The 25,487-nt window shown below is 37.3% G+C and overlaps 1 protein-coding gene across 7 annotated transcripts in view; it reads right to left on the reverse strand.

Annotated features, from left to right (window-relative positions):
* The window catches only part of LOC127871092 (nuclear hormone receptor HR96-like), a 243,932-nt gene that overhangs the window by 150,539 nt on the left and 67,906 nt on the right, over nucleotides 1–25,487 (reverse strand). For all 7 annotated transcript variants that reach the window (XM_052413761.1, XM_052413769.1, XM_052413766.1 and 4 more), the window contains one exon: nucleotides 17,000–17,052. Coding sequence is in view for 5 of the 7 variants with exons in the window: in XM_052413766.1 (XP_052269726.1) it covers nucleotides 17,000–17,052 (53 nt within the window). In the remaining 2 variants the exon portion in view is untranslated. The remainder of the gene's footprint in view (nucleotides 1–16,999; nucleotides 17,053–25,487) is intronic.

Genomic DNA, 25,487 nt, shown 5'->3' on the forward strand with positions numbered 1-25,487 from the left:
TCTTGTACAAAATGACCTCTTTAGTTAAGAAGCATTGTTTATGAGCCTCACTTTCTTGAACTACCATGCACTGCTATCATCTGTGTGACATTTATCTTATATCATGTCTTTGACTTAATGTGGATGGGATAGATGAGAGACAGAGCATGGTCTGAAAATAGTTATATATGCCAGACATTTGACATTTATAAATACTTTACACATAGAATAAGGTCAATTTAGTGAGACATTATACATTTAACATTGTAATTTGATAATGATTGTTTGAATCTTTTAGTGTAATTTCGCTCACAAAATTAATATGTGTTCATTGGTGGAGATGTGACATAAAGACCCAAATACATGTACCTTTGAATCCCAAGGTACATAATGTACTCGGTTCTAGTTATGTTCATGATTTTCCCAGGGAATCTTCTGAGTAATGCACAAAAATTGTTTTGATACCTACATGTATATTGCCTTTTAAAGGAGAAAGAGACAATTATTTTACCATTTTTTTGAGTTCTCTTAGCAATATGTTCCAACAAATTAAATTAACCTTCCTTGCCAGAAAGCCTTTACCAGGCTGTCATCTGGATATCTGTGAAAATGACAGCTGGCTTCGATGATTTGCCTTGTCCTAATGTACTGCATATAAAGATTCAATAATTTGAAGATCATAAGTGTCTGTGATCTGACAAAGAAACAAGTGGTTCATTAGAAAATGAAATCACTAATCAAATGACAGTGCAACCTGAAAATAGCACCTCCACCCGCTAGAAATGCTGCATAATGAAGTTAAACAAGACTATTGCCAAGCAATATATGTCCCATACCGGCTCCACCATTGTCAGAAATAAAATATTTTTTTATTTTTTTTTTATTGTTTATATGCCCCCCTTCGAAGAAGAGGGTGTATATTGCTTTGCTCATGTCGGTCGGTCGGTCCGTCCGTCCGTCCGTCCACCAGGTGGTTGTCAGACGATAACTCAAGAACACTTGGGCCTAGGATCATGAAACTTCATAGGTACATTGATCATGACTTGCAGATGACCCCTTTTGATTTTGAGGTCACTAGGTCAAAGGTCAAGGTCACGGTGACCCAAAATAGTAAAATGGTTTCCGGATGATATTACTCAAGAACACATACGCCTAGGATCATGAAACTTCATGGGTAGATTGATCATGACTCGCAGATGACCCCTTTTGATTTTGAGGTCACTAGGTCAAAGGTCAAGGTCACAGTGACCCGAAATAGTAAAATGGTTTCCGGATGATAACTCAAGAACACATATGCCTAGGATAATGAAACTTCATGGGTAGATTGATCATGACTCGCAGATGACCCCTATTGATTTTGAGGTCACAAGGTCAAAGGTCAAGGTCACGGTGACCCGAAATAGTAAAATGATTTTCGGATGATAACTCAAGAACGCTTTTGCTTAGGATCATGACACTTCATAGGTACATTGATCGTGACTTGCAGATGACCCCTATTGATTTTCAGGTCACTAGGTCAAAGGTCAAGGTCACAGTGACAAAAGTCGTATTCACACAATGGCTACCAGTACAACGTACAGCCCATATGGGGGGCATGCATGTTTTACAAACAGACCTTGTTTTTAAATATTTGTTGCCATAGCAACCAGAATTTTTGACGTAGGAACAAAATGAAATGATGTGCATAATGTCTATATTGCCATCTATCTATGGCCATATAGCTATATAAGGAAAAATGCCCCACCTTCTGGTGGCCATGATTTTCAAGAAACCAATAGCATTTTCGAACACGTCCAAGATATCATTTGGACAAATCTTCTGATCAAGTTTCATGATGATCAGACGATAAATGTAAACACATTGTGCTCAGGTGAGCTAAAAACGAAAGTGTAGATTTAAACATAAATCAGAGACATTTGTAAGACTCACGCAAACTCAAATCCACCAACAAAAGAATTGCGACTGACGAACAAAGCGGTGACTATAATAATAATGCTCCAGCCTCTCCCTTTTGGAGCTATTAACCCATTTAACTCTCCCATCCTTCTTAATTGGATCAATTTAGTTCCAAAATTAGGAAAGTCTAGTATATTTATTTCTATATTTAGAATATTTCTTACAGAAATTCCTTTCAGCAAACAGCGCAGACCCTGATGAGACGTCGCATCATGCGGCGCCTCATCTGGGTCTACCCTGTTAAATTGCCCAGGCCTTTTTTCTAGACGCTTGGCATAAATGGGTACAAATGGAAAGACACTCAACACTTCAATGTATGTCATGAATTTAGAAGTTTATGTGTCAACCCTCCTCCCTTGACACTGCATTACATGAGTACCCAGTTTGTGTTCCAGCCTAATACTGCATAACATGAGTACCCAGTTTGTGTTCCAGCCTGACACTGCATTACATGAGTACCCAGTTTGTGTTCCAGCCTGACACTGCATTACACGAGTACCCAGTTTGTGTTCCAGCCTGACACTGCATTACATGAGTACCCAGTTTGTGTTCCAGCCTGACACAGCATTACATGAGTACCAAGTTTGTGTTCCAGCCTGACACTGCATTACATGAGTACCCAGTTTGTGTTCCTTCCTTGACACTGCATTACATGAGTACCCAGTTTGTGTTCCAGCCTGACACTGCATTACATGAGTACCCAGTTTGTGTTCCAGCCTGACACTGCATTACATGAGTACCCAGTTTGTGTTCCAGCCTGACACTGCATAACATGAGTACCCAGTTTGTGTTCCAGCCTTCAGAAATTGTTAACTTACCAGACTCAAAAAGCAAAACACAATTTTTGTGTTATAAAAAAATTGAATTTTCAAGTATTCATTTTTTATGAATGACATTAAATATTGCAAAGTAATGTGATTTACGGAGAAAAAGTGTGATATGCTGTCCACCCTGGGCAAAGTGTGATATGTTGTCCACCCTGGGCAAAGTGTGATATGTTGTCCACCCTGGGCAAATTCACATGCACTGATCTGACTGTGAATTTATACATGGAATTCAACAAATTCTTAACAACAAAGAACAATAACATCAAGTCCAAATAAATGTATAAGCTAAAAAAAAAAAGCATATATTTGACAATCAGTTAACACTAACTGTGCCCAAAGACAGTTGGAATAAAAAATACCATTATCACAATAACACTAACTGTGAACACAGCTGCTAGTATTATAAAAAGAAGGCTAAAGGTCAAAGTTTGCTCACCTAAGACACAAATGTAGTTGATAGGAACTGCTCTGAGCAAGGTTGTGATTTTTTGTAACAATTTAAAAAAATCAGCTGGGATAAAATGTGTCTTGTTCTGAGAAAACTGGGCTTAATTTATGTGCGTAAAGTGTCGTCCCAGATTAGCCTGTGCAGTCCCCACAGACTAATCAGGGACGACACTTTCCGCTTTTATGGTATTTTTAGTTTCAAGGAAGTCCCTCCTTACCGAAAATCAAGTTTAGGCGGAAAGTGTCGTCCCTGATTAGCCTGTGCGGACTGCACAGGCTAATCTGGGAAGACACTTTACGCACATGTATTATGCCCAGTTTTATCAGAACATATATTATGTGCTGAGCAAATTTCACGATGTTTACCATGTTGCACTTAAGCTGTATAAGGGAAACTCTCTATCCTTCCAGTGCTCATGCATGTTTTATGCTCAATAAAAACTAGGGTAATTGGAGGAGGACCATCATATTATGATACATGGCGTTTATTCAACATCTGAGAATGTCTTTGAGAAAAATTTCACTGTTATCATTTCATTTATATTAAAGAATCAATTAGCCCCTGCAGCTGGGCAATCTTTCACCCAAGGGAGATCACTTGAACAAATGTGCAACAAGACCATCTTACAGTGTTACAAGCAAAATTATAAAAAACTGGTTCAGAGTTTATGAGTAGATTGTTGAAAGTCTTCAGTGAATACAAACAAGGGCTAATTTTTAAACATGCATGCCCCCCATATGGGCTGTCAGTTGTAGTGGCAGCCATTGTGTGAATCCGTTTTCTGTCACTGTGACCTTGACCTTTGACCTAGTGACCTGAAAATCAATAGGGGTCATCTGCCAGTCATGATCAATGTACCTATGAAGTTTCATTATCCTAGGCCTAATTATTCTTGAGTTATCATCAGGAAACCATTTTACTGTTTCGAGTCACTGTGACCTTGACCTTTGACCTACTGACCTGAAAATTAATAGGGGTCATGCCAGTCATGATCAATGAACCTATGAATTTTCATGATACTAGGCTACGCATTCTTGAGTTATCATCTGGAAACCATTTTACTATTTAGAGTCACTGTGACCTTGACCTTTGACCTAGTGACCTGAAAATCAATAGGGGTCATCTGCGAGTCATGATCAATGAACCTATGAAGTTTCATGATCCTAGGCGTAAGCGTTCTTGATTTATCATCCGGAAACCATAATACTGGTTCGAGTCACCGTGACCTTGACCTTAGACCTAGTGACCTGAAAATCAATAGGGGTCATCTGCGAGTCATGATCAATGTACCTATGAAGTTTCATGATCCTAGGCGTAAGCAATCTTGAGTTATCATCCGGAAACCATTTTACTGGTTCGAGTCACTGTTACCTTGACCTTTGACCTAGTGACCTGAAAATCAATAGGGGTCATCTGCGAGTCATGATCAATGTACCTATGAAGTTTCATGATCCTAGGTGTAAGCGTTCTTGAGTTATAATCCGGATACCATTTTACTGGTTCGAGTCACTGTGACCTTGAGCTTTGACCTAGTGACCTGAAAATCAATAGGGGTCATGTGCAAGTCATGATCAATGTACCTATGAAGTTTCATGATCCTAGGCGTAAGCGTTCTTGAGTAATCATACGGAAAACATCTGGTGGATGGACCGACGGACGGACTGACTGACATGAGCAAAACAATATACCGTATTTTACCATGTATAGCGCGCTCCCATGTATAACATGCATGCGATTTTTTAAAGCCAAAATGGAAAAACAAGAGGGCCTGAAAGGCCCAAAGTCGCTCACCTGAGATAACAAGATATTATTGGGACAAATCTTCTGACCAAGTTTCACGAAGATCAGAAAATAAATGTGGCCTCTAGAGTGTTAACAAGGTTTTACTACAGCCATATAAGGAAAAATGCCCCGCCCCCTGGCAGCCATGTTTTTCAACGAACCGGCATCATTTTTGAAATCGTCCAAGAAATTATCGGGATGAATCTTCTAACCAAATTTCATGAAGATCGAACAGTAAATGTGGCCTCTAGAGTATTAACAAGATTTTACTATACCCATATAAGGAAAAATGCCCCGCCCCTTTGAAGCCATTTTTTTTTCAAGCAAACATAATTATTTTTGAACTCATCCAAGATATCATTGAGACCAATCTTCTGACCAAATTTCATGAAGATTGGACAAAAAATGTGGCCTCTAGAGTGTTAACAAGGTTTTACTATAGCCATATATAGCTATATAAGGAAAAGTGCCCCGCCCCTGGTGGCCATGTTTTTAAAGCAACCAAAACCATGTTCAAACTCATCTAAGATATCATTGGGACAAATCTTCTGACCAAGTTTCATGATGATCGGAAAATAAATGTGACCTCTAGAGTGTTAACAAGCTTTTACAATAGCCATATAAGGAAAAATGCCCGCCCCTGTGGTAGGCATGTTTTTCAACCAACCAACAACATTTGTTAACTCGTCAAAGATATTATTGGGGTAAATCTTCTGACCAAGTTTCATGAAGATCGGACAATAAATGTGGCCTCTAGAGTGTTAACAAGATTTTACTATAGCCATATATAGCCATATTAGGAAAAATGCCCCGCCCCCTGGCAGCCATGTTTTTCAAGTAAACGTAACCATGTTCGAACAAATCCAAGATATCATTTAGACAAATCTTCTGACCATATTTCATAAAGATTGGACAATAAATGTGGCCTCTAGAGTGTTAACAAGGTTTTACTTTAGCCATATAAGGAAAAATGCCCCACCCCCTGGCGGCGATGTTTTTCAACCAACCGGCATCATTTTCAAACTTGTCAAAGATATTATTGGGATGAATCTTCTGACCAAGTTTCATGAAGATTGGAGAATAAATGTGGCCTCTAGAGTGTTAACAGGATTTTACTATAGCCATATATAGCCATATAAAAAAAAATGCCCCACCCCTTGGCAGCCATGTTTTTCAAGCAAAGGTTACCCTTTTTGAACTCATCCAAGATATCAGTGGGACAAATCTTCTGAGCAAGTTTCATGAAGATCTGAAAATAAATGTGGCCTCTAGAGTGTTAACACGGTTTTACTGTAGCCATATAGGAAAAATGCCCCGCCCCCTGGCGGCCATGTTTTTCAACCAACTGGCATCATTTTCAAACTCGTCCAAGATATTATTGGGATGAATCTTCTGACCAAGTTTTATGAAGATCAGACAATAACTGTGGCCTCTACAGTGTTAACAAGATTTTACTATCGCCATATATAGCAATATAAGGAAAACGCCCCGCCCCTTTGCAGCCATGTTTTTCAAGCAAACGTAACCATTTTCGAACTCATCCAAGATATCATTGAGACCAATCTTCTGAACAAATTTCATGAAGATTGGACAATAAAAATGACCTCTAGAGAGTAAACAAGTCAAATTTTGACGCCGCACAACGCAGGACGCACGACGGACAAAAGGCGATCACAAAAGCTCACCATGGGCACGTTGTGCTCAGGTGAGCTAAAAAAATAATTCAAGACCAAAAACCTGAAAATCGGGCCGAAAATGGCCACCAATCATTTAATCTGAGTTTTTCGGGCGCTTAATTTTTTGTTTTAAAGTAGGGACCGTTTATACAATCAGGAGCATGGGTTGCATAGCACTATATTTTCGACAATTTTTAAGATTATTCACCGTATATGTCCTTACTGCCGCGCACTGCGCGTATTTTTTCAAGACCCCTGCGCGTTAAATTCGAACCACTATAACCTATTCCTTACATTTGAACAGTGTGACATTTTCATTACCTGCCGCTCACAACATCGTATGACATAGTCTTCTGCAGACCGCAACATCGCAATGTCCAATTTTACGCAAATCGTCCGTGGATCCCATTTTATTTTTCATCGACTTAAATATTTCCCCATTAAGAGATGCTCCCCATTAAATCCAGTTTGACCCGGTTTTTCGCACCTTCACTGCGTCTAGTTGATAAGTATTTATAGTGAGACAAACAATTCACCCGAACGCTCAATTCCATACAGTTGGGGTTATCAGCGTTAAGCCATTAGACAAATATCATTTGTTTGTCTCTATTGAAAGACAATAAAACGAGTCTATATCTCTATTGTTGGTTTGTAACCTACGTAGTATACTAGCACAGCAGCATATTAATGCAGAGATCGGAAAATCATTGATACATGTATTCGTTTCAATGCTCAGGGCCAAGTAATTTCGGTAAATCGGAACTCAACTTACGTAAAACACTTGCTTAATTTACCGTTAAACTCCACCTCCGTTTACTGCAAAAGGTTCGAAGGCGGAGCTTTGCGCGTGCTATTATTTAATTGGACAATTGCCATTGAGGAACAAACACACGATTGGTTTGGCATGTTGATTGCTAGACAAACGAAGCCAATTTTATCGGCGAGAAACTTGTCGCTTTATTGCTTCAGACAGGAAGCGGCTTTCCTTTGATGACGTCAAACTGTCAATTCACATAGAGTGCAAATTTTCGGAATTGCTAACATTAAACTTTGGATTAAATTATCAAAATAAAGCAAAACCAAGTTGAGAAATATGATTGAAATAATTAGCGTCAGTTCAAATAAGATGTTTTGCGTTGCAAATCAACGAGTTTTCATGACAACAAAAACTTTAACAAACAATACCGCGAAGACGCGGGGATCGATATACCTCAATTTTTTTAAATGAACAATCAATGAAGAAGTGTGAAAACACCAACAAAGACATTTTTTTCATCTTTTAATTTTTGTCAAAACTGTTACTACCCCGTTCATTCCGACCCTTTCCCGCTATTTGTTGTTTCGACAGCTGGCCCTTCAGTCTATAACATTATAGGGTGTAGTTTTCTGCAATAAAAAAATGGCGGCAATTGTGAAGATTTACGATTACGAAATGGATTGTTTGCAATTTAGCAACCAGGAAAGCGTTGTGTCAATGTATTACGCGCACTGAATTTTTATTTTGAAATTTGAAGGTAAAAAACTGCGCGCTATGCATGGTAAAATATGGTACCCCCTCTTCTTCGAAGGGGGGCATAAAAAGTAAGGCAACCAAGTTCCCATCAGAGTGAAGATAATGTTGACCCCAGGGGCAAAAATTAAACAATAAACTTTGGTGGAAGACCACCTAATGATACAACACAACAAACATGAAAGCATCTTCGACTTACAGTTTTAGAGCAGAAGATTTATAAAGCTTCACCACATACATATAAGTGAAACTAGCAACATCTAGGGTGGCGTCAATTTTGACCTCTGGGAAATGATTGTGACAAACGTTGCGCTCAGGTGAGCTAAACACAGCCAACGCAAGCTTCGACCACAGATGCTCTAAAGGTAAATGGTAAACTACAATTTTAAAGAGCAACAATGGTCATCACTCGGTCATCACCCAGGATCAATATGTTGCGATAATAACAGCTTATGATCTACATACCTCATGGAGAGACGATAAGGAGAGGCCAATAGTTTTATATCATCCTTGATATGGTCAAAAAACTTAGAGCACTTTAAAAAGGCTATAGCCTTGTGGATCCACAAAAACACTATTTTACACTCCTTCATCATTACAAAATTGCTTAGTTTTTCTCGAACTATTCTTCCTTTTTGAAAGAACTATTCAATTTGAAGTGGCTTTCCTTCCCCCCATCATGTATATTCAGGTGCAATAGCCCTGATACAAAATACAAGATATTTCCAGTAAAACCATGTACATATAAAACAAGAGCTGTCAGAGGACAGCGCGCTCGACTATTCGAGTGCTTGACAGTATAACGTAAGCCATCATGGGGAAGGGGATATAATGTGGGTGTGTGGTCATTTAATAGATGATCTTTCAAAATAAAGAAAAAAAAAGAAAAGAAAAAAAAAAATTTGAGGGGGGGGGGGGGGGATTCTGAGTGGGGCGTGGGGGATTGTTCGGGTGGAGTCCATAAGGTATGTCAGGTAAGTGTTGTTTTGTCAAAGTATGAATCGAATCTGATCTTAAATAAAGAAGTTTTGGCAATTTAAGCAAAATTTATTAATTTGACCTTAGAGTCAAGGTCATTCAAAGGTCAAGGTCATATTCAACTTGCCAGGTACAGTAACATCATGATAGTCAGAAAGTATTTGAAGGTTAAAAGCAATAGCCTTAATACTTAAGAAGTAAAGTAGATCTATACACAAAATTTTACAAAATATCCAAAGTTACAAAGACAAAAAAGGGCCATAATTCCTACAAAATGCTTGATACAGTTGTTTGCTCTTGTTTATAGGTTGGGGTCATGTTGGTAAAGAAATATGTAAATATAAAAGCAATATGTCATGGGACATTGAAAATATTTGAGGTGGTACGCAAACTTTAACATAGAGTTACATGTATCAATAATATGCATATTCTATGTGGAAAAAGGGCCATAATTCTTACAAAATGCTTGATACAGTTGTCTGCTCTTGTTTATAGATTGGGGTCATGTTGGTAAAGAAGTATGCAAAATATGAAAGCAATATGTCAAGGGGCATAGGAAATATTTGGGGCGGTATGCAAACTTTAACATTTGCACGCTCACGCTCATTCTCACGCTAACGCTAACGCCGACGCCGGGGTGAGTAGGATAGCTCCACTATATATATTTCATATATAATAGTCGAGCTAAAAACAACATGTCATAAAAATCTGTGAAGCCAAAAAGTTGTGGGTAATAAAGGAGCAAATGTCCTATGAGGGTTCTACTTATAAGGCTATAAAATGCTTATAAATATAAATCATGCATAAAATATCATTTTATGACGTTTTTTTATTGTTATTAGTGTAATAATATTCATCCTAAATTATAATATTATTCAAAATAAAATACATTCCATCCCTATATTCATGAAAAATGTGGAAATACTATTATTTTGTATCCACCATTTAATATAATTTGTATTTTTTTATCAATGAACAGATTAACAAGGGACAAAATTGTCACAATACCAGGTTTTCAATTGGGAAAAAAGTCTGATAAAGGGAGACAACTCAAATTGAACTGATTGTCTATAATTAACCCCCTTTGTTTCAAAATAAATCTATTTTTTTTAGTCGTGGCGACCTTCGAGATTATTCTTTCGTGCGACACACTGTCCAATGATGGTGAAGAAATGTGCCAAATGATTTTAAAATCTCACAATGAATGACATAGTTATGGCTTGGACAAGCTCATTTATGGCCATTTTTGACCTTTGAACTAAAAGTGTGACCTTGACCTTGGGGATATTGATGCAATTCTTTCACGCGACACACCGTCTAATGATGGTGAACAAATGTGCCAGATGATTTTAAAATCTCACAATGAATGACAAAGTTATGGCCCGGACAAGCTTGTTCAGCCCGCCCGCCAGCCCGCCCACCAGCTCGCCCGTCGACATTTGCCAATCTAATAACCAGTTTTTTCCTTCGGAAAACCTGGTTAAAAAACAAGAGATGTGTTTGTCAGAAACACAATGCCCCCTATTGCACCGCTTTGAAACAAAATTTCAATATATCATTTGGCAGGTTTAGAAATTATCTCCCTTTTAAAGCTTATTATTTCCCTTGGATTGTATTTTTTGGTTTTCGACCTTGAAGGATGACCATTACCTTTCACCACTCAAAATGTGCAGCTTCATGAGATACACGTGCATGCCAAATATCAAGTTGCTATCTTCAATATTGCAAAAGTTATGGCCTAATGTTAAAGTTTTCGGACGAACACACAGACAGACAAACGGACTGACAGTTCAACTGCTATATGCCACCCTACCGGGGGCATAAAAACATCTTTGCGACCATCTTAAATGTCAGACAGCTACATGTATGCTTGTATTGAGCATCCTTCTGGGAAAACTGGGGTTAATGCATGTGAGTAAAGTGTCGTCCCAGATTAGCCTGTGCAGTCCGACCAGGCTAATCAGGTACAACACTCGTCCCAGATTAGTCTGAGCAGTCCGACAAGGCTTATCAGGTACAACGCTCATCCCAGATTAGCCTGTGCAGTCTGACCAGGCTAATCAGGTACATCGCTCGTCCCAGATTAGCCTGTGCAGTCCGACCAGGCTAATCAGGTACAACACTCGTCCCAGATTAGCCTGTGCAGTCCGACAAGGCTAATCAGGTACAACACTATCTGATTTTATGGAATTTTTGATTTAGAGAAAATTTCTTCTGAAGGAAAACCAGTTTAGACTGAAAGTGTTGTCCCTGATTAGCCAGTGCAGACTGCACATGCATTCAGCACAGTTCTCTTAAAACCAGGCTTTATTTCAAGCATACAAGTATAACAGCATTCCTTGAAAGCATTCAAAGCTACTGAAAAGCAGTTCTCCACAAAGCCCTGCATCAGGACATGATCAACGTGACAACAATCCAATCGACAAATAAACACTAAATTTATTGCACTACCACCCACCACAACATGTTGTATATATTGATTAAATGTTGGCACGTAATGTGTTTTTTTTCTATGATATGTATATTAATGTTGAATGAATGGCATACTGGAAAATCGAAAGAAACAATAATAGGTTAGATAAGGGCTGGACGACACAAATTACAATCAAAGCGCTGAAGGCACTGAAGATGTTCGCTATTGCATAATTTGACACGCAATTCATTTTTGAAAATCAATCGCAAGTTTGAAATGAACACACGCCATTCAACTTTATAAAGTGTGTGTCATAGCGCACGGGTCGAGTTTTGTGTGCACTTTTTATCATCCTTATTATTTCATAGAAATAACTAAGACAAAATAAAAACAACATGCTTTTTGGAAGTTCTGACAGCATAGAAAGTATGATGAAAATGGTAATGATAATTTAATATAAAGAAAATGTGCAGTCACCATATTAAAGGAATATTTTTTTCTTATATCAAATGACTATCTCACCAAGAATATAAATTCATAATGAAAGTTCCGTGTACAAAACTTTTGATTTTTGACACCATATACAAATTCAAAATATACAACAATCTTCGTATCTTGTATATGGAGGAATAAAAGTATATAAACATTGCTGTTTATGCTTTACTTATTACCCGAGCAGTTCACACGGTGTCAACAACGCTAACATAAACATAGGTATAGAGCACTCATGCGCTTTTAGGCTTAGCTGTTTCAGTTTTCATCTTAGTGACTTTTACATAACGCCAACAGACACGCATGAATATTTTCGAATATTTAATAAGCTGATTCGAGTTACAACCTCTGAATTTTTGCTACATCACTGCGTATGTGCTCAATTCAAAGGATGTAGCACTGTTCAGTGTAAGGAATTCCGGACTACTCTCTGTATGCTCAATGACACAAATTGTGGCCCTGTAACAATTACGCGTTACAATCCATCTCGCAGAATTTCACTTTCGCCTCCAAGATGAGAAAACAATCATTAGCGAAATAGTATAGTGTCACGATAAGAGAAAATCGTTTAATTATCATACCACAATGTTTGCCGTACTTGGTCAGCATGTCTGGAAATCATTCCTTAATGTGTGGATAGGCTGCCATTATTAACAAGTTTGCTATTTTCAATTCAATTTTGTATCAAAAAGCATTGTTCTTAAATGTGGCATTTTCAATTCGCAATGAGATTTGTAATGACCCTCGTCATGTGAAAATGGGTCTTATTCCATATGCGCCCATCATATAAATAGCCCACTCAGCTATCACTCCTTCTGGTAAGGAGAAACATAACATATTGAGTGATTTTAAAGCGAACAGCATCGCCTATGGCCTGACTGCGCAAAAGCACATGTTGGGTTTAACAAACGCTTGCCGAAACGCATAAAACCCATTTTCGCATGACGGCGCTATTGACGTGTGATTTAAATGTGTTGAAAGAAAACTGCGTGTAAATCAAATATAAACATACGATATATTTCGATAGTGAAGAAAGATACTCATAACAAGGCATATGAGGACACATATGAAGTGCTCTCCCGTAGTATTTTTTTATTTTACTCACACTAATGTGTGGTTTGACAATGCTAACACACATTTCATGCGGTGAATATGCAGCTTACAAGTGAAAAACACAACACAATAGTTAAACTTTTGTTTAATTGTATTTAATTATTTAGAAAAGTAAATTGCTAACTTTATTTCAAAGTCAGCGTATACGCCGACTACATTTTTAAAAGACATTTATTGTTATAAATATATTAAATATAATATATTTGGTTGTTTTCGGTTTTAGCGATTAAAAAGCATTTTCGAGGTTGCCTATAGTATGCCTGTTACTAGTAATTCATGAACTCATATCCAACTGTCTATGTATTAAGAACTGTGAATATAAACAAGCTTAACCTTCTACTAACCTTCTGCTATTGCATTCGTATTATTATTATAAATTGTTTGTTATATTCGGGTTTAGCAATTATGAAACTTTTTTTTGTCTATCGTATAGCTGAAGTTATTGTTGACCTATAGATAATATGGGTCTTTGATATAAATAAGCATCAACTTTTTCCCGAATCTCTCATTTTACGACCTGTACTACGTCATTGAGTTGTATGCGAGAGCGTAACCTATTGCGTTGTTATAACCCGTAAACTTTCCTTTGTTTATCGACAGACGCATCTATTAATAGCCTCATATATCATGAATGCCAAAACAACCGTGAAAAAAAACCATGCGACTACGACTTTTATTATGTAAGAAAGCTCCGCAATTCCTTTGAAGTCGTAGCCTTGTGATTGCTATTACTTAAATAATTGACCTCTAACTGAAGTAAGCAAAGGAAACGCAGCACCTAATTGACCCATTCCTTCTATGTGCGAAGGCAGATTGAATTTTACTAATGTATGGTTTGCCTATTATAACACACATTATAATGCGGTATAAGTATATGCGACTAACAAGTAAAAAACACTATAATTAAACTTGTGTTTTGAATTAAGTTATTTAGAAAACAAAATTCCAAACCTTATTTCAAAACAGCAAGACTACATTTTTTAGAGAATATTATTGTTATATTTAAATGTTTTTTTTAACAGTTTTAGCGATAATGAAACATTTTTTTATGTTGTCTATCGTATCCCTGTAATAATTGTTGAACTCGTGGTCAACGTATTATTAATTGAGACCTGTGAATATAAACAAGCGTAACCTTATACTACTGCGTTATTCTCACACGGACTCCCCTTTGTTTATCGCCAGCCTCAGATTTATGAATGAGCTGAGCGAAAATACTACGTCACCCACACGCAGCAGAAAGTGGACTATTTTAATCATTCATAAACAATCTCCTCCGCGACACGTACAATACGATCATTGTTTATTGATTCTTTTCTATAAAACACCGTTCGAAAATATTGAATGTAACACGATATTAACATAATGTTGCCATTTGTGAATACACATAATTGGAGAACTCAAACCTCTTGCATAAATTATACAACTCTTTCTTGCGCGGATACGCAACCGGGTATTGGGTTAATCATACCTAGTAGTATCGACCTGAATTTCACACTAAGCACTTTAGACGGGCGCTAAAGCGCCCATCTAAAAATTAAAGTCTCATGTCTGCACAGCTTCAAGGGAGACAATTCTTACATTCCTAAAAAATGTTATGCAAGAGTTATCTTTTGAAAAAAACAATATTCACAGTATTATTCAATCCTTTTTCAGGCGGTGTATCATTTAATCTGTGGATGCTACTCAGTTAGTCATAAATCTTGGTTTTCTCTGGGTACATCATTATCTTTGAGAACCAGGTCTTCCATTATGATACTATCTTCTATCATGAAAATCACACAAAAAAATAGTGTCGCTTGAAGACATTGAAGTGTGGTGTAGTGGTGAAGTGGTCTCGAAGTTCAAACAGCAATCACAAACTGTGCAATATATGACCTACTACATGGAAATAGTGTGCTTCTACTGAGGAATTATTGTTCTGTGGATTATATGCTCGAAAACTACAAACCATGAAACATACCTGAGGGACCATTATACCAAGTTCTCACAAATTTCCCCTCATTGTACTGATCATTGATGTTAGAGTCTCAAAACTTAAAAATTATTATAGATTTATCAAGACAACGAAAACATAGAACATATTCTTGCTTTAAGAAAGAGCATAGACAAACATTGAAACTGCAATTATAACATACATTTTGTTTATGATTGTCCAGTGTTTATGATATCAGTTTTTTCTGAACTTGACACAGATCATAACATGGCCTTAATATTTTCAAGATAAACACTTTGTATAAATGTGATTCTCTAGAAAAAATTACAATCACATAAACTTCTGAAGTTGCCAAACGGTAAAATATGAATATAAAGTCTACATTCTGTCACAATGATTGTGTTGATTTATTTAATATTTTAGTATTTTCTTTTCATAACTGATAGGAATTCTTCCTATCAACACAATATAATTAGCATATTGCAAAGGATATCCAAACAAGAGGGCCAAGATGGCCCTAGTTCGCTCACCTGAGAGGAGTCGGTTCATTCAATCTTTACCAAATGTCAAACTTGACCTAGATATTATCCAGACAAACATCCTGGTAAAGTTTCATCATTATTTCATCTGCGATTCATGATCAATGTACCTATGAAGTTTCATGATCCTAGGCATAAGCATTCTTGAGTTATCATCCGGAAACCATTTTTCTAAGTCAAGTCACCGTGACCTTGACAGCCATTGTGTGAATACGTTTTTTGGCACTGTAACCTTGACCTTTGACCTAGTGACCTGATAATAAATATGGGTCATCTGCGAGTCATGATCAATGTACCTATGAAGTTTCATGATTCTTGGCATAAGCGCTCTTGAGTTATCATCCGGAAACCATCTGGTGGACAGACGGACCGACATGAGCAACACAATATACCCCATCTTCTTCGAAAGGGGGGGGGGGGGGCACAATGAGAAAACTGCCCCCCCTCCCAGCAGCCATGTTATTCAACTGACAGGAACCATTTTTGAACTCAACTCTAAACTCTTGTATCAAGGAAACAAATGTTCTGAGCAAAGTTTATGAAAATTGGGCCAAAAATGTGACTTCTACTGTGTTCACATGTTTTCATTTTCAAACTCGTCCGAGATATCAATAAAACCAATGTTTTGACCAACTTTCATGATGATTGGGCAAAAATTGTGACTTCTAGAGTGTTGACAGGGTTTCTCTAGAGCCAAAAAGGGAAAACTGCCACTATATACATATAGAGAAAAATGCCCCGCCCACTGGCAGCCATGTTTTTTCACCGATCTCAACCATTTTCTAGAGTGTTTACAAGGTTTCTCTATAGCCAAATAAGGATGTTTTTCAACAGATCATAAGCACTTTTGAACTCAACCAAGATATCATTAAGACAAACATTTTGACAAAGTTACATGAAGATTGGGCATGAAATGTGACTTCTACAGTGTTTACAAGGTTTTTCTTTTGTTTGACCTAGTGACCTAGTTTTTGACCCGGCACAACAAGTTTCTAACGCGGCCGAGATTTCATTGGGACAAAGCTTCTGACCAAGTATCATGAAGATGGGACAAGAAATGTGGCCTCTAGAGTGTTTACGAGCAAATGTTAACGGACGGACGGACGGACATACGACGGACAAAGACCGGTCACTATAAAAACTTAAAAATATAAATATTTTAATATAGTTGTTTTCACTCAAATTTCTCTCATTTATTCTTTACCATACTACACTCATCATAAACTATTTTTATCTATTCCTTAATATGCACCTTTGCCAAACTGCAAAATGCAATACCACCCAGCTCATGTTTCAATGTTGCAGTATCAATATACCAGAAACTGAAAGTGAAGGAGACAGGCTACATACCACACTGCCATCTATATCCAACTTGTCAACAGCCAAATCCAGGTTTCCAGTGTCTGAAAATACACAAATAATGGTATGATTTTGGGAGTATGAAAGACTCACAAGCTTAAAAAAGGAATTCATACTCACGAGCTTACAAAAGGATTCATCATCATCATCATCATCATCATCATCATCATCATCATCATCATCATCATCATCATCATCACCATCAGTCACCCCCATCGTCAACACCATTATCATCATTATCATCATCATCATCATCATCATCATCATCATCATCATCATCATCATCATCATCATCATCATCATCATCATCATCATCATCACCACCATCGTCACCCCCATTGTCAACACCATTATCATCATCATCATCATCATCATCATCATCATCATCATCATCATCATCATCATCATCATTTGTTTATAGCAAAACGCAAGAACTAATGAAGATAATTTTTTTCATGTAAATAAGCACATGTATATGTAATGAAATATGTAATACTATTACAATGGTGAAACAAAACACACTGGTAGCTAGCAGACATTTCAATGGGGTCCAAAGGTCACATTTCTATTGACCACCTGTCAATGACAATCGACAGATGACAGCGCACTTGATAGAAAGAAACAGAACACTTATAATTGTTGCATGCGATAAACAATTCAACAAACATCAAAAACACAATGATGTTGCATGGGTCGGGAGAATATTTTCCTGCAAGACATCAAACCAATGAATAGCACATTCCAATGACCAACATTTTCAAGCTTTTAAACATTTCAAGGGAGGTAACTATTTTTACTATTATTTGTTTTTACAGAATCAAACCAGCCACTGAGACTTAGTTTTAAAAAGGATCAACATTGCTTGATAAGAGTATGAATTGTATGTGTTTCAGCATCTTTTTGTGATTAATACTTGTTATTACGTGCCAGTTATCACATTTTGTTAAGTATCAACTGATATTTCACTCCTCTAAATTTGCATAAGAAACGAAAATAATTATTCTGATTGTTTATTAAAGCATGTGTGAACTGGAAATGGCAGCATGTTTGACCTAGAGAGCGCCCCAGGGTTGGTAATGGGGCCATGCATAGTTGAGATTGACCATATTGTCATAAGAGATGTTCAGTATCAATTTGAAGTAAATCGGTGTAGAAATGAACAAGGGCTGTTTGTAAAACATGCATGCCCCCCATATGGGCTGTCCGTTGTAGTGGCAGCCATTGTGTGAGTACGTTTTTTGTCACTGTGACCTTGACCTTTGACCTAGTGACCTGAAAATCAATAGGGGTCATCTGCAGGTCATGATCAATGTATATATGAAGTTTCATGATCCTAGGCATATGCGTTCTTGAGTTATCATCCGAAAACCATTTTACTATTTCGGGTCACTGTGACCTTGACCTTTGACCTAGTGACCTCAAAATCAATAGGGGTCATCTGCAAGTCAAAATCTATCTAACGATGAAGTATCGTGATCCTAGGCATATGCGTTCTTGAGTTATCATCTGGAAACAATTTTACTATTAAGGGTCACCGTGACCTTGACCTTTGACCTTGTGACCTCAAAATCAATAGGGGTCATCTGCGAGTCATGATCAATCTACCTATTCAGTTTCATGATCCTAGGCGTATGCGTTCTTGAGTTATCATCCGAAAACCATTTTACTATTTCGGGTCACCGTGACCTTGACCTTTGACCTAGTGACCTCAAAATCAATAGGAGTCATCTGCGAGTCATGATCTATCTAAGGTTGATGTTTCATGATCCTAGGCGTATGCGTTCTTGAGTTATCATCCGGAAACCATTTTACTATTTAGGGTCACCGTGACCTTGACCTTTGACCTAGTGACCTGAAAATCAATAGGGGTCATCTGCAAGTCATGATCAATCTACCTATGAAGTTTTATGATCCTAGGTGTATGAGTTCTTGAGTTATCATCCAAAAACCATTTTACTATTTCGGGTCACGGTGACCTTGACCTTTGACCTTGTGACCTCAACATCAATAGGGGTCATCTGCGAGTCATGATCAATGTACCTATGAAGTTTCATGATCCTAGGCCCAAGCGTTCTTGAGTTATCATCTGACAACCACCTGGTGGACGGACCGACAGACCGACCGACCGACAGACCGACATGAGCAGAGCAATATACCCCCTCTTCTTCGAAGGGGGGCATAAAAAGTTATAGTAAAAGGCAATTTTGGGTGGGCGTGGTCTATGTGGGCATGGGTGCCCCAGGGTTGGTAAAGGGGCCATGCATAATTGAGATTGACAGTATTGTCATAAGGGATGTTCATTATCAATTTGAAGTAAATCAGTGTAGAAATGAAGAAGTTATAGTAAATGGCAATTTTGGGTCTGCATGGTCTATGTGGGCGGGGGCACACCAGGGTTGGTAATGGGGCCATGCATAGTTGAGATTGATCGTATTGTCATAAGAGAGGTTCAGTATCAATTGGAAGTAAATCAGTGTAGAAATGAAAAAGATAATGTAAAATAACATAAAACAAGAGATGTGTTTGTCAGAAACAATGCCCCCTATTGCGCCGCATTGAAGCCATATATTTGACCTTGAAGGATGACCTTGACCTTTCACCACTCAAAATGTGCCACTCCATGAGATACACGTGCATGCCAAATATCAAGTTGCTATCTTCAATATTGCAAAAGTTATTGCAAATGTTAAATTTGGCACAAACAAACAAACACACGAACAAACCAACAGACAGGGCAAAAACAATATTCCCCCCTACTATAGTGGTGGGGGACATAAAAAAACTTCCTATTATTTTAAGGCCCATATTGCCTGATTATGTGCAATGCATGCACATATATATCACAATTTCTCCTGTTATAATGCAAAACACATCTGCCAGCCAAAGCAAGCATCTGTCAGGTAGCATTCACATTTGGGATACAGTCTAAAATACAATAAATACAATCCCAGAAATCTGCTTGGAAACTCATGGGTATTTCAACAAGTATTTATATCACAGTGCAATGATACAATGCCATACAGATTTCTTTCTCAGATTAATTTTGTTCACCATCATAAAACATACAAGTATTACTGCACATATGCTGAAAATAGACATTCCCTCCTGCAAATGGTATCAATCTCAAGCTGTAAAATTCTCAGATTACTTCTACACTTGTTGCTTTACTTAATCTGGCTTGGGAAATAATAGTTTGAAATTTGTTACAGGCAAGATCCTCAGTTTTCTCTTCAAAATCTGAATTAGCAGAATCATACAGCTTTCAATGAGGAATCCATCAGAAAACAAGAGCTCTGTTTGTGAAACACAATGCCACCCTCTGCACTTTGGCATTGCACTGCAGCTATTATAGAGCAAAAATCCAAGGCTCATAACTATGTAAAACAAGAGCACCCCCTTGCGGGTGCAGACCGCTCATCTATTTTTCGTTTTAAAGGTGAAGGGAACTATCTCAATATTTCAATCAAAAAAGATGGATGGGTGGGGTGGAGAGGGGTGTATAGTGTGGGGGTGTGGTCATTTATTACATTATCATCCAAAAATAAGAAATAACAAGAGCACCGCCTTGCGGGTGCAGACCACTCATCTATTTTTCTTTTTAAAGGTGTAGGGACCTATCTCAATTTCAATCACAAAGGAGGGAGGGGTGGAGTGGAGAGGGGTGTATAGTGTGGGGTGTGGTCATTTATTACATTATCTTCCAAAAATGCAAAAAAATGCAAAAAAAATAAATATTTTTTTTTGGGGGGGGGGGGGATTCTTGGGTGGGATAGTTGGACGGTATTTCAAAAATAAAATAATAAAAATCAATATTTGTGTTTTTTAATCATGTTTGAAAAAAACAAGAGATGTGTTTGTCATAAACACAATGCCCCCTATTGCGCCGCTTAGAATTTTTTTTTTTTTTTTTTTACCTTTGACCTTGAAGGATGACATTGACCTTGAACTTCCACCACTCAAAATGTGCAGCTTTATTAGAAGGCTGCTTTGAAATATTATTTTTTTGACCTTTGACCTTGAAGGATGACCTTGAAGGATGACCTTCCATCACTCAAAATGTGCAGCTTTATGATAACGCCGCTTTGAAATTATAGTTTTTTTTACCTTTGACCTTGAAGGATGACCTTGACTTTGAAGAATGACCTTGAACTTCCACCACTCAAAATGTGCAGCTTCATGAGAACGCCGCTTTGAATTTTTATATTTTTTTTTTACCTTTGACCTTGAAGGGTGACCTTGACCTTGAAGGATGACCTTGACCTTCCACCACTCAAAATGTGCAGCTTCATGAGAGCGCCGCTTTGAATTTAAAAAAAAAAATTTTACCTTGAAGGAATACCTTGATCTTGAACTTCCACCACTCAAAATGTGCAGCTTCATGATAACGCCGCTTTGAATTTTTTTAAATTTTGTTTGACCTTTGACCTTGAAGGATGACTTTGACCTTGAAGGATGACCTTGACCCTACACCACTCAAAATGTGCAGCTTCATGATAACGCCACTTTGAATTATTTTTTTGACCTTTGACCTTGAAGGATGACTTTGATCTTGAAGAAGGACCTTGACCTTGAACTTCAACCACTCAAAATGTGCAGCTTCATGATAATGCCGCTTTTAAAGTTTTTATTATTTTTTTACCTTTGACCTTGAAGGTTGACCTTGACCTTGAAGGATGACTTTGAACTTCCACCACTCAAAATGTGCAGCTTCATGAGAATTCCGTTTTGAATTTATTTTTTCTGTTCGACCTTGAAGGATGACCTTGAAGGATGACCTTGAAGGATGACCTTGAAGGATGACCTTGACCTTTACTTCCACCACTCAAAATGTGCAGCTTCATGAGATACACATGCATGCCAAATATAAAGTTGCTAGCTAAAAAAATTATGGCCAATGTTAAAGTTTTCGGACGGACAGACGCCATATATTTGACATTTGACCTTGAAGGATGACCTTCACCTTCACCTTTCACCACTCAAAATCAGGGGGTCACACGTATACGGGAGCTTACCGCGTTTAAGTGAGAAAGTTGTTGCAAAACTTCAAAGATGGCGTCGTTTGTTGGATTTTCTTGAAGGAAGGGAGGATATTTTCACCCGGTAAGCCCCTTTGTATTTATAATTATTTTAAATGAATACGCCGTTTCGGCTCTCCGGTGTGTGTGCTTCCCTCGGTTTTTTGTTTCAAGATCGTAGACGTCGGGATAAAAAAGTTATTGAAGGAAAACCGTCCACAAATCTGTTGTCTACTTACGGGACATTCGAGAAATAGGATGTACAAATATCATTTTCTCTTATAATACACAGTATTGACACACGTGAACAGTAAAATATAAATAAAATCATGATTATTTCATTTTACTGACGCCGTTTTATCACTGATAATTATTTTATTGGCAAACATTATTGGTTTAACCCCCTTATTTGGAACTGACTTCCTTTTAAGCACATTTTGGGACCTAACTTCCAAATGACAAACGTACAGCTCTTTCATATGTAAAAGAGCTTGACATGATACACCTACCCATCTTAAATAAAGTGTATATGTGTACTTCAATATTATAGTTCTATAGCATGTTAAGTGGTGCTATATAAGTGTTTTCTAATCACGTTACTTACTGTAGAATTATAATAATGCTGTTCGAAAAACCTGCCGACCAATTGAATCAATTCACCTATTTTCAAGAAGATGGGTTGTGTGGTGGCTGATGTACGAGATAATAGAACGTTTATCTTTCAGTAATATTATAATTAATTTCATGTATTTTATGACGTGTCGACCTTATTCTGCTATGAACTTTTTTTAACCATTCTTTTACTGTCTTTTCAGATGATGCAGGTTAAAGGGCGAAAATAAGTGCATCTTTCGTTGCAGTATATGTAATGAGGAATTTTACATCAGGGGAGGATTGAGATATCATGCCCCATTCATGGAACACGAGTTTGAATGTAGAATATGCAAGAAAGAATCCTCCAACAGAGCCGGACTAAAACAGCAAATAAAAAACACGAACATAACAAAACATGTACAGCTGATGTTTGTAGTGTTTTTGTTTTATTTATAAAGTCTACATAGACACGTCTGACATATAATTGCTATGAGTGCTACTTACTTACACGTTTTATTCCGTATATGTCATGATGCTAGTTTCTCACTTTGTTATGAAAATAAACCATTATCTGTGTTACGTCATTTCTTCCTACGATGTCCCTGCATAAATTTTCAATTGTATTCAGCACTTACATACATGATAAAAAAAAGATTTGAGTCGGATTTAATTTGTATTGACATATTAATTGACATATTAACATTAATTACGATTAGAAGGCAATGTTAGGAACAAACGAAATTATCTTTCTAAGTGAATCAATACTTTATTCCCTCAATACAACAGTCATAAATAATATGTATTCACATAGGTATAAAAGAGAAAAAACATACATGTATACAAATTATATTGATCACTTCTACTGAAATCATATCGTGTATTGCATTTGCACAAATCTTTCTATCCACTACAAATTCACATTTTGCGATTATAATATAGTGACCAACTCAGAACTGGTTTAAAAGAAGATCGTCCAAAATGTGTCACATCAAAGTCACATACATGTATCAGTATCGTTATGGTAAAACGCGTCAAATGTCATTGTATTAAATAAACAAATCATATTTAAGTATCATAAAAAAACATCCACCGATATGCATCTTCTAACAGATGTCAGGTATTCCAAATTGCTTCATGTATTCCGAATCGCAACAATGGCAGTATTTAGTTACATCAACCTTTTACTAGTATCAAACCGGCTTTACCCTCTTCTGTTTTTCATTACACTTTTATTGCACGTATATGTGATTGTTTGGCAAGGTACTTCGACGTAATCTTTTTTGTTTGATTGGTGGGTTTTCATGTACCTATGGCATTCTAGAGCGGTACACACTTCGTTACGACGTCTTTTTTAATCTTGGCATCCTCCGCATATATAACTGGCGTCTAGATATCTGGAAATAGTAAGCATAGTATTCCGTTGGATGCATATTCAAACATAAGTATGTCCATATGTGTTAAAATAAACAGGTAAGAATTACACTGTGTTTATAATACAGTCAAATGTCTTATATTACACACACTAAATGTTAGCGTTAAGTACGCGATAAAACATATAATAATACAAATTAATAATAAAACAATTAATAGAAAAAAGAAAACTCTTGATTTCTTCAAGTGAAAATGTTTTCCAAGACATTCGCACCAATGCGGAATTCATTCACGAAAGTTATTTCGCATAAAACCTTGTAACATAGGAAAGAGCTGTTAATCATTTGGAAGTCAGGTCCCAAAATGTGCTTAAAAGAAAGTTTAGTTCCAAAAATGGGGGTTAACCCGTTATAATTCGGCATTAAATGAATAAATAGACATAACAACGCGTCGAGATAATAAAATATTCGTGATTTATATTATATTTTACTGTATAGATGCACAAATACTGTTTATTATGAGAGAAAATGAAATTCGAACATCCAACATCTCGAAGGTCAAGAAATTAAAAACAAATTTGTCGACGGTTTTGCTTCAATAACTTTTTTATTCCGACGTCTACGGTTTTGAAACAAAAAACCGAGGGGAGCACAAACACCGTAGAGCCGAAAGGGCTTATTCATTTAAAAGAAATATAAATATAAACTGGCTTACCGGGTGAAAATATCCGCTACTCCTTCACGAAAAACACTTAAACGACGCCATCTTTGAAGTTTTGCAACAACTTTCACACTTAAACGCGGTAAGCTCCCATATACGCGTGCCCCCCTGAAAATGTTCAGCTCCATGAGATACGCATGCATGCCAAATATCAAGTTGCTATCTTCAATATTGAAAAAGATATAGCCAATGTTAAAGTTTTCGGACGGACAAACACCATAAATTTGGCATTTGACTTTGAAGGATGACCTTGACCTTTCACCACTCAAAATGTGCAGCTCCATGAGATACACATGCATGCCAAATATCAATTTGTTATCTTAAAAAGTGAAAAAGGTTATGGCCAATGTTAAAGTTTGTTTCGGACGGACAGACAGACTAGATTGACTGACACTGACGGACAGTTCAACTGCTATATGCCACCCTACTGGGGGGCATAAAAATTATTTTTTTGGAGTGGGGGTGGGGGGTATAGTGTGAGGGTGTGGTGGTCATTTATTAGATGATCTTTAATTTAAAAAAAATAATGGGGGGGATTGAGGGGGGATTCAGGGAAGGGGGGGGGGGCGTGGGGGATGGTTTGGACGGAGTCAATTGTGGTATGTCAGGTAAGAGTTGTTTTGTCAAAGTATCAATTGAATCTAATCATTAATTAAGAAGTTATGGCAATTTTAGCAAAATTTAATAATTTGACCTTGAGAGTCAAGGTCATTCAAAGGTCAAGGTATAATTCAACTTGCCAGGTACAGTACCCTCATGATAGCATGAAAGTATTTAAA

Source organism: Dreissena polymorpha, chromosome 3 (genome assembly GCF_020536995.1).
Source record: "Dreissena polymorpha isolate Duluth1 chromosome 3, UMN_Dpol_1.0, whole genome shotgun sequence".
Classification (NCBI taxonomy): Eukaryota; Metazoa; Mollusca; class Bivalvia; order Myida; family Dreissenidae; genus Dreissena; species Dreissena polymorpha.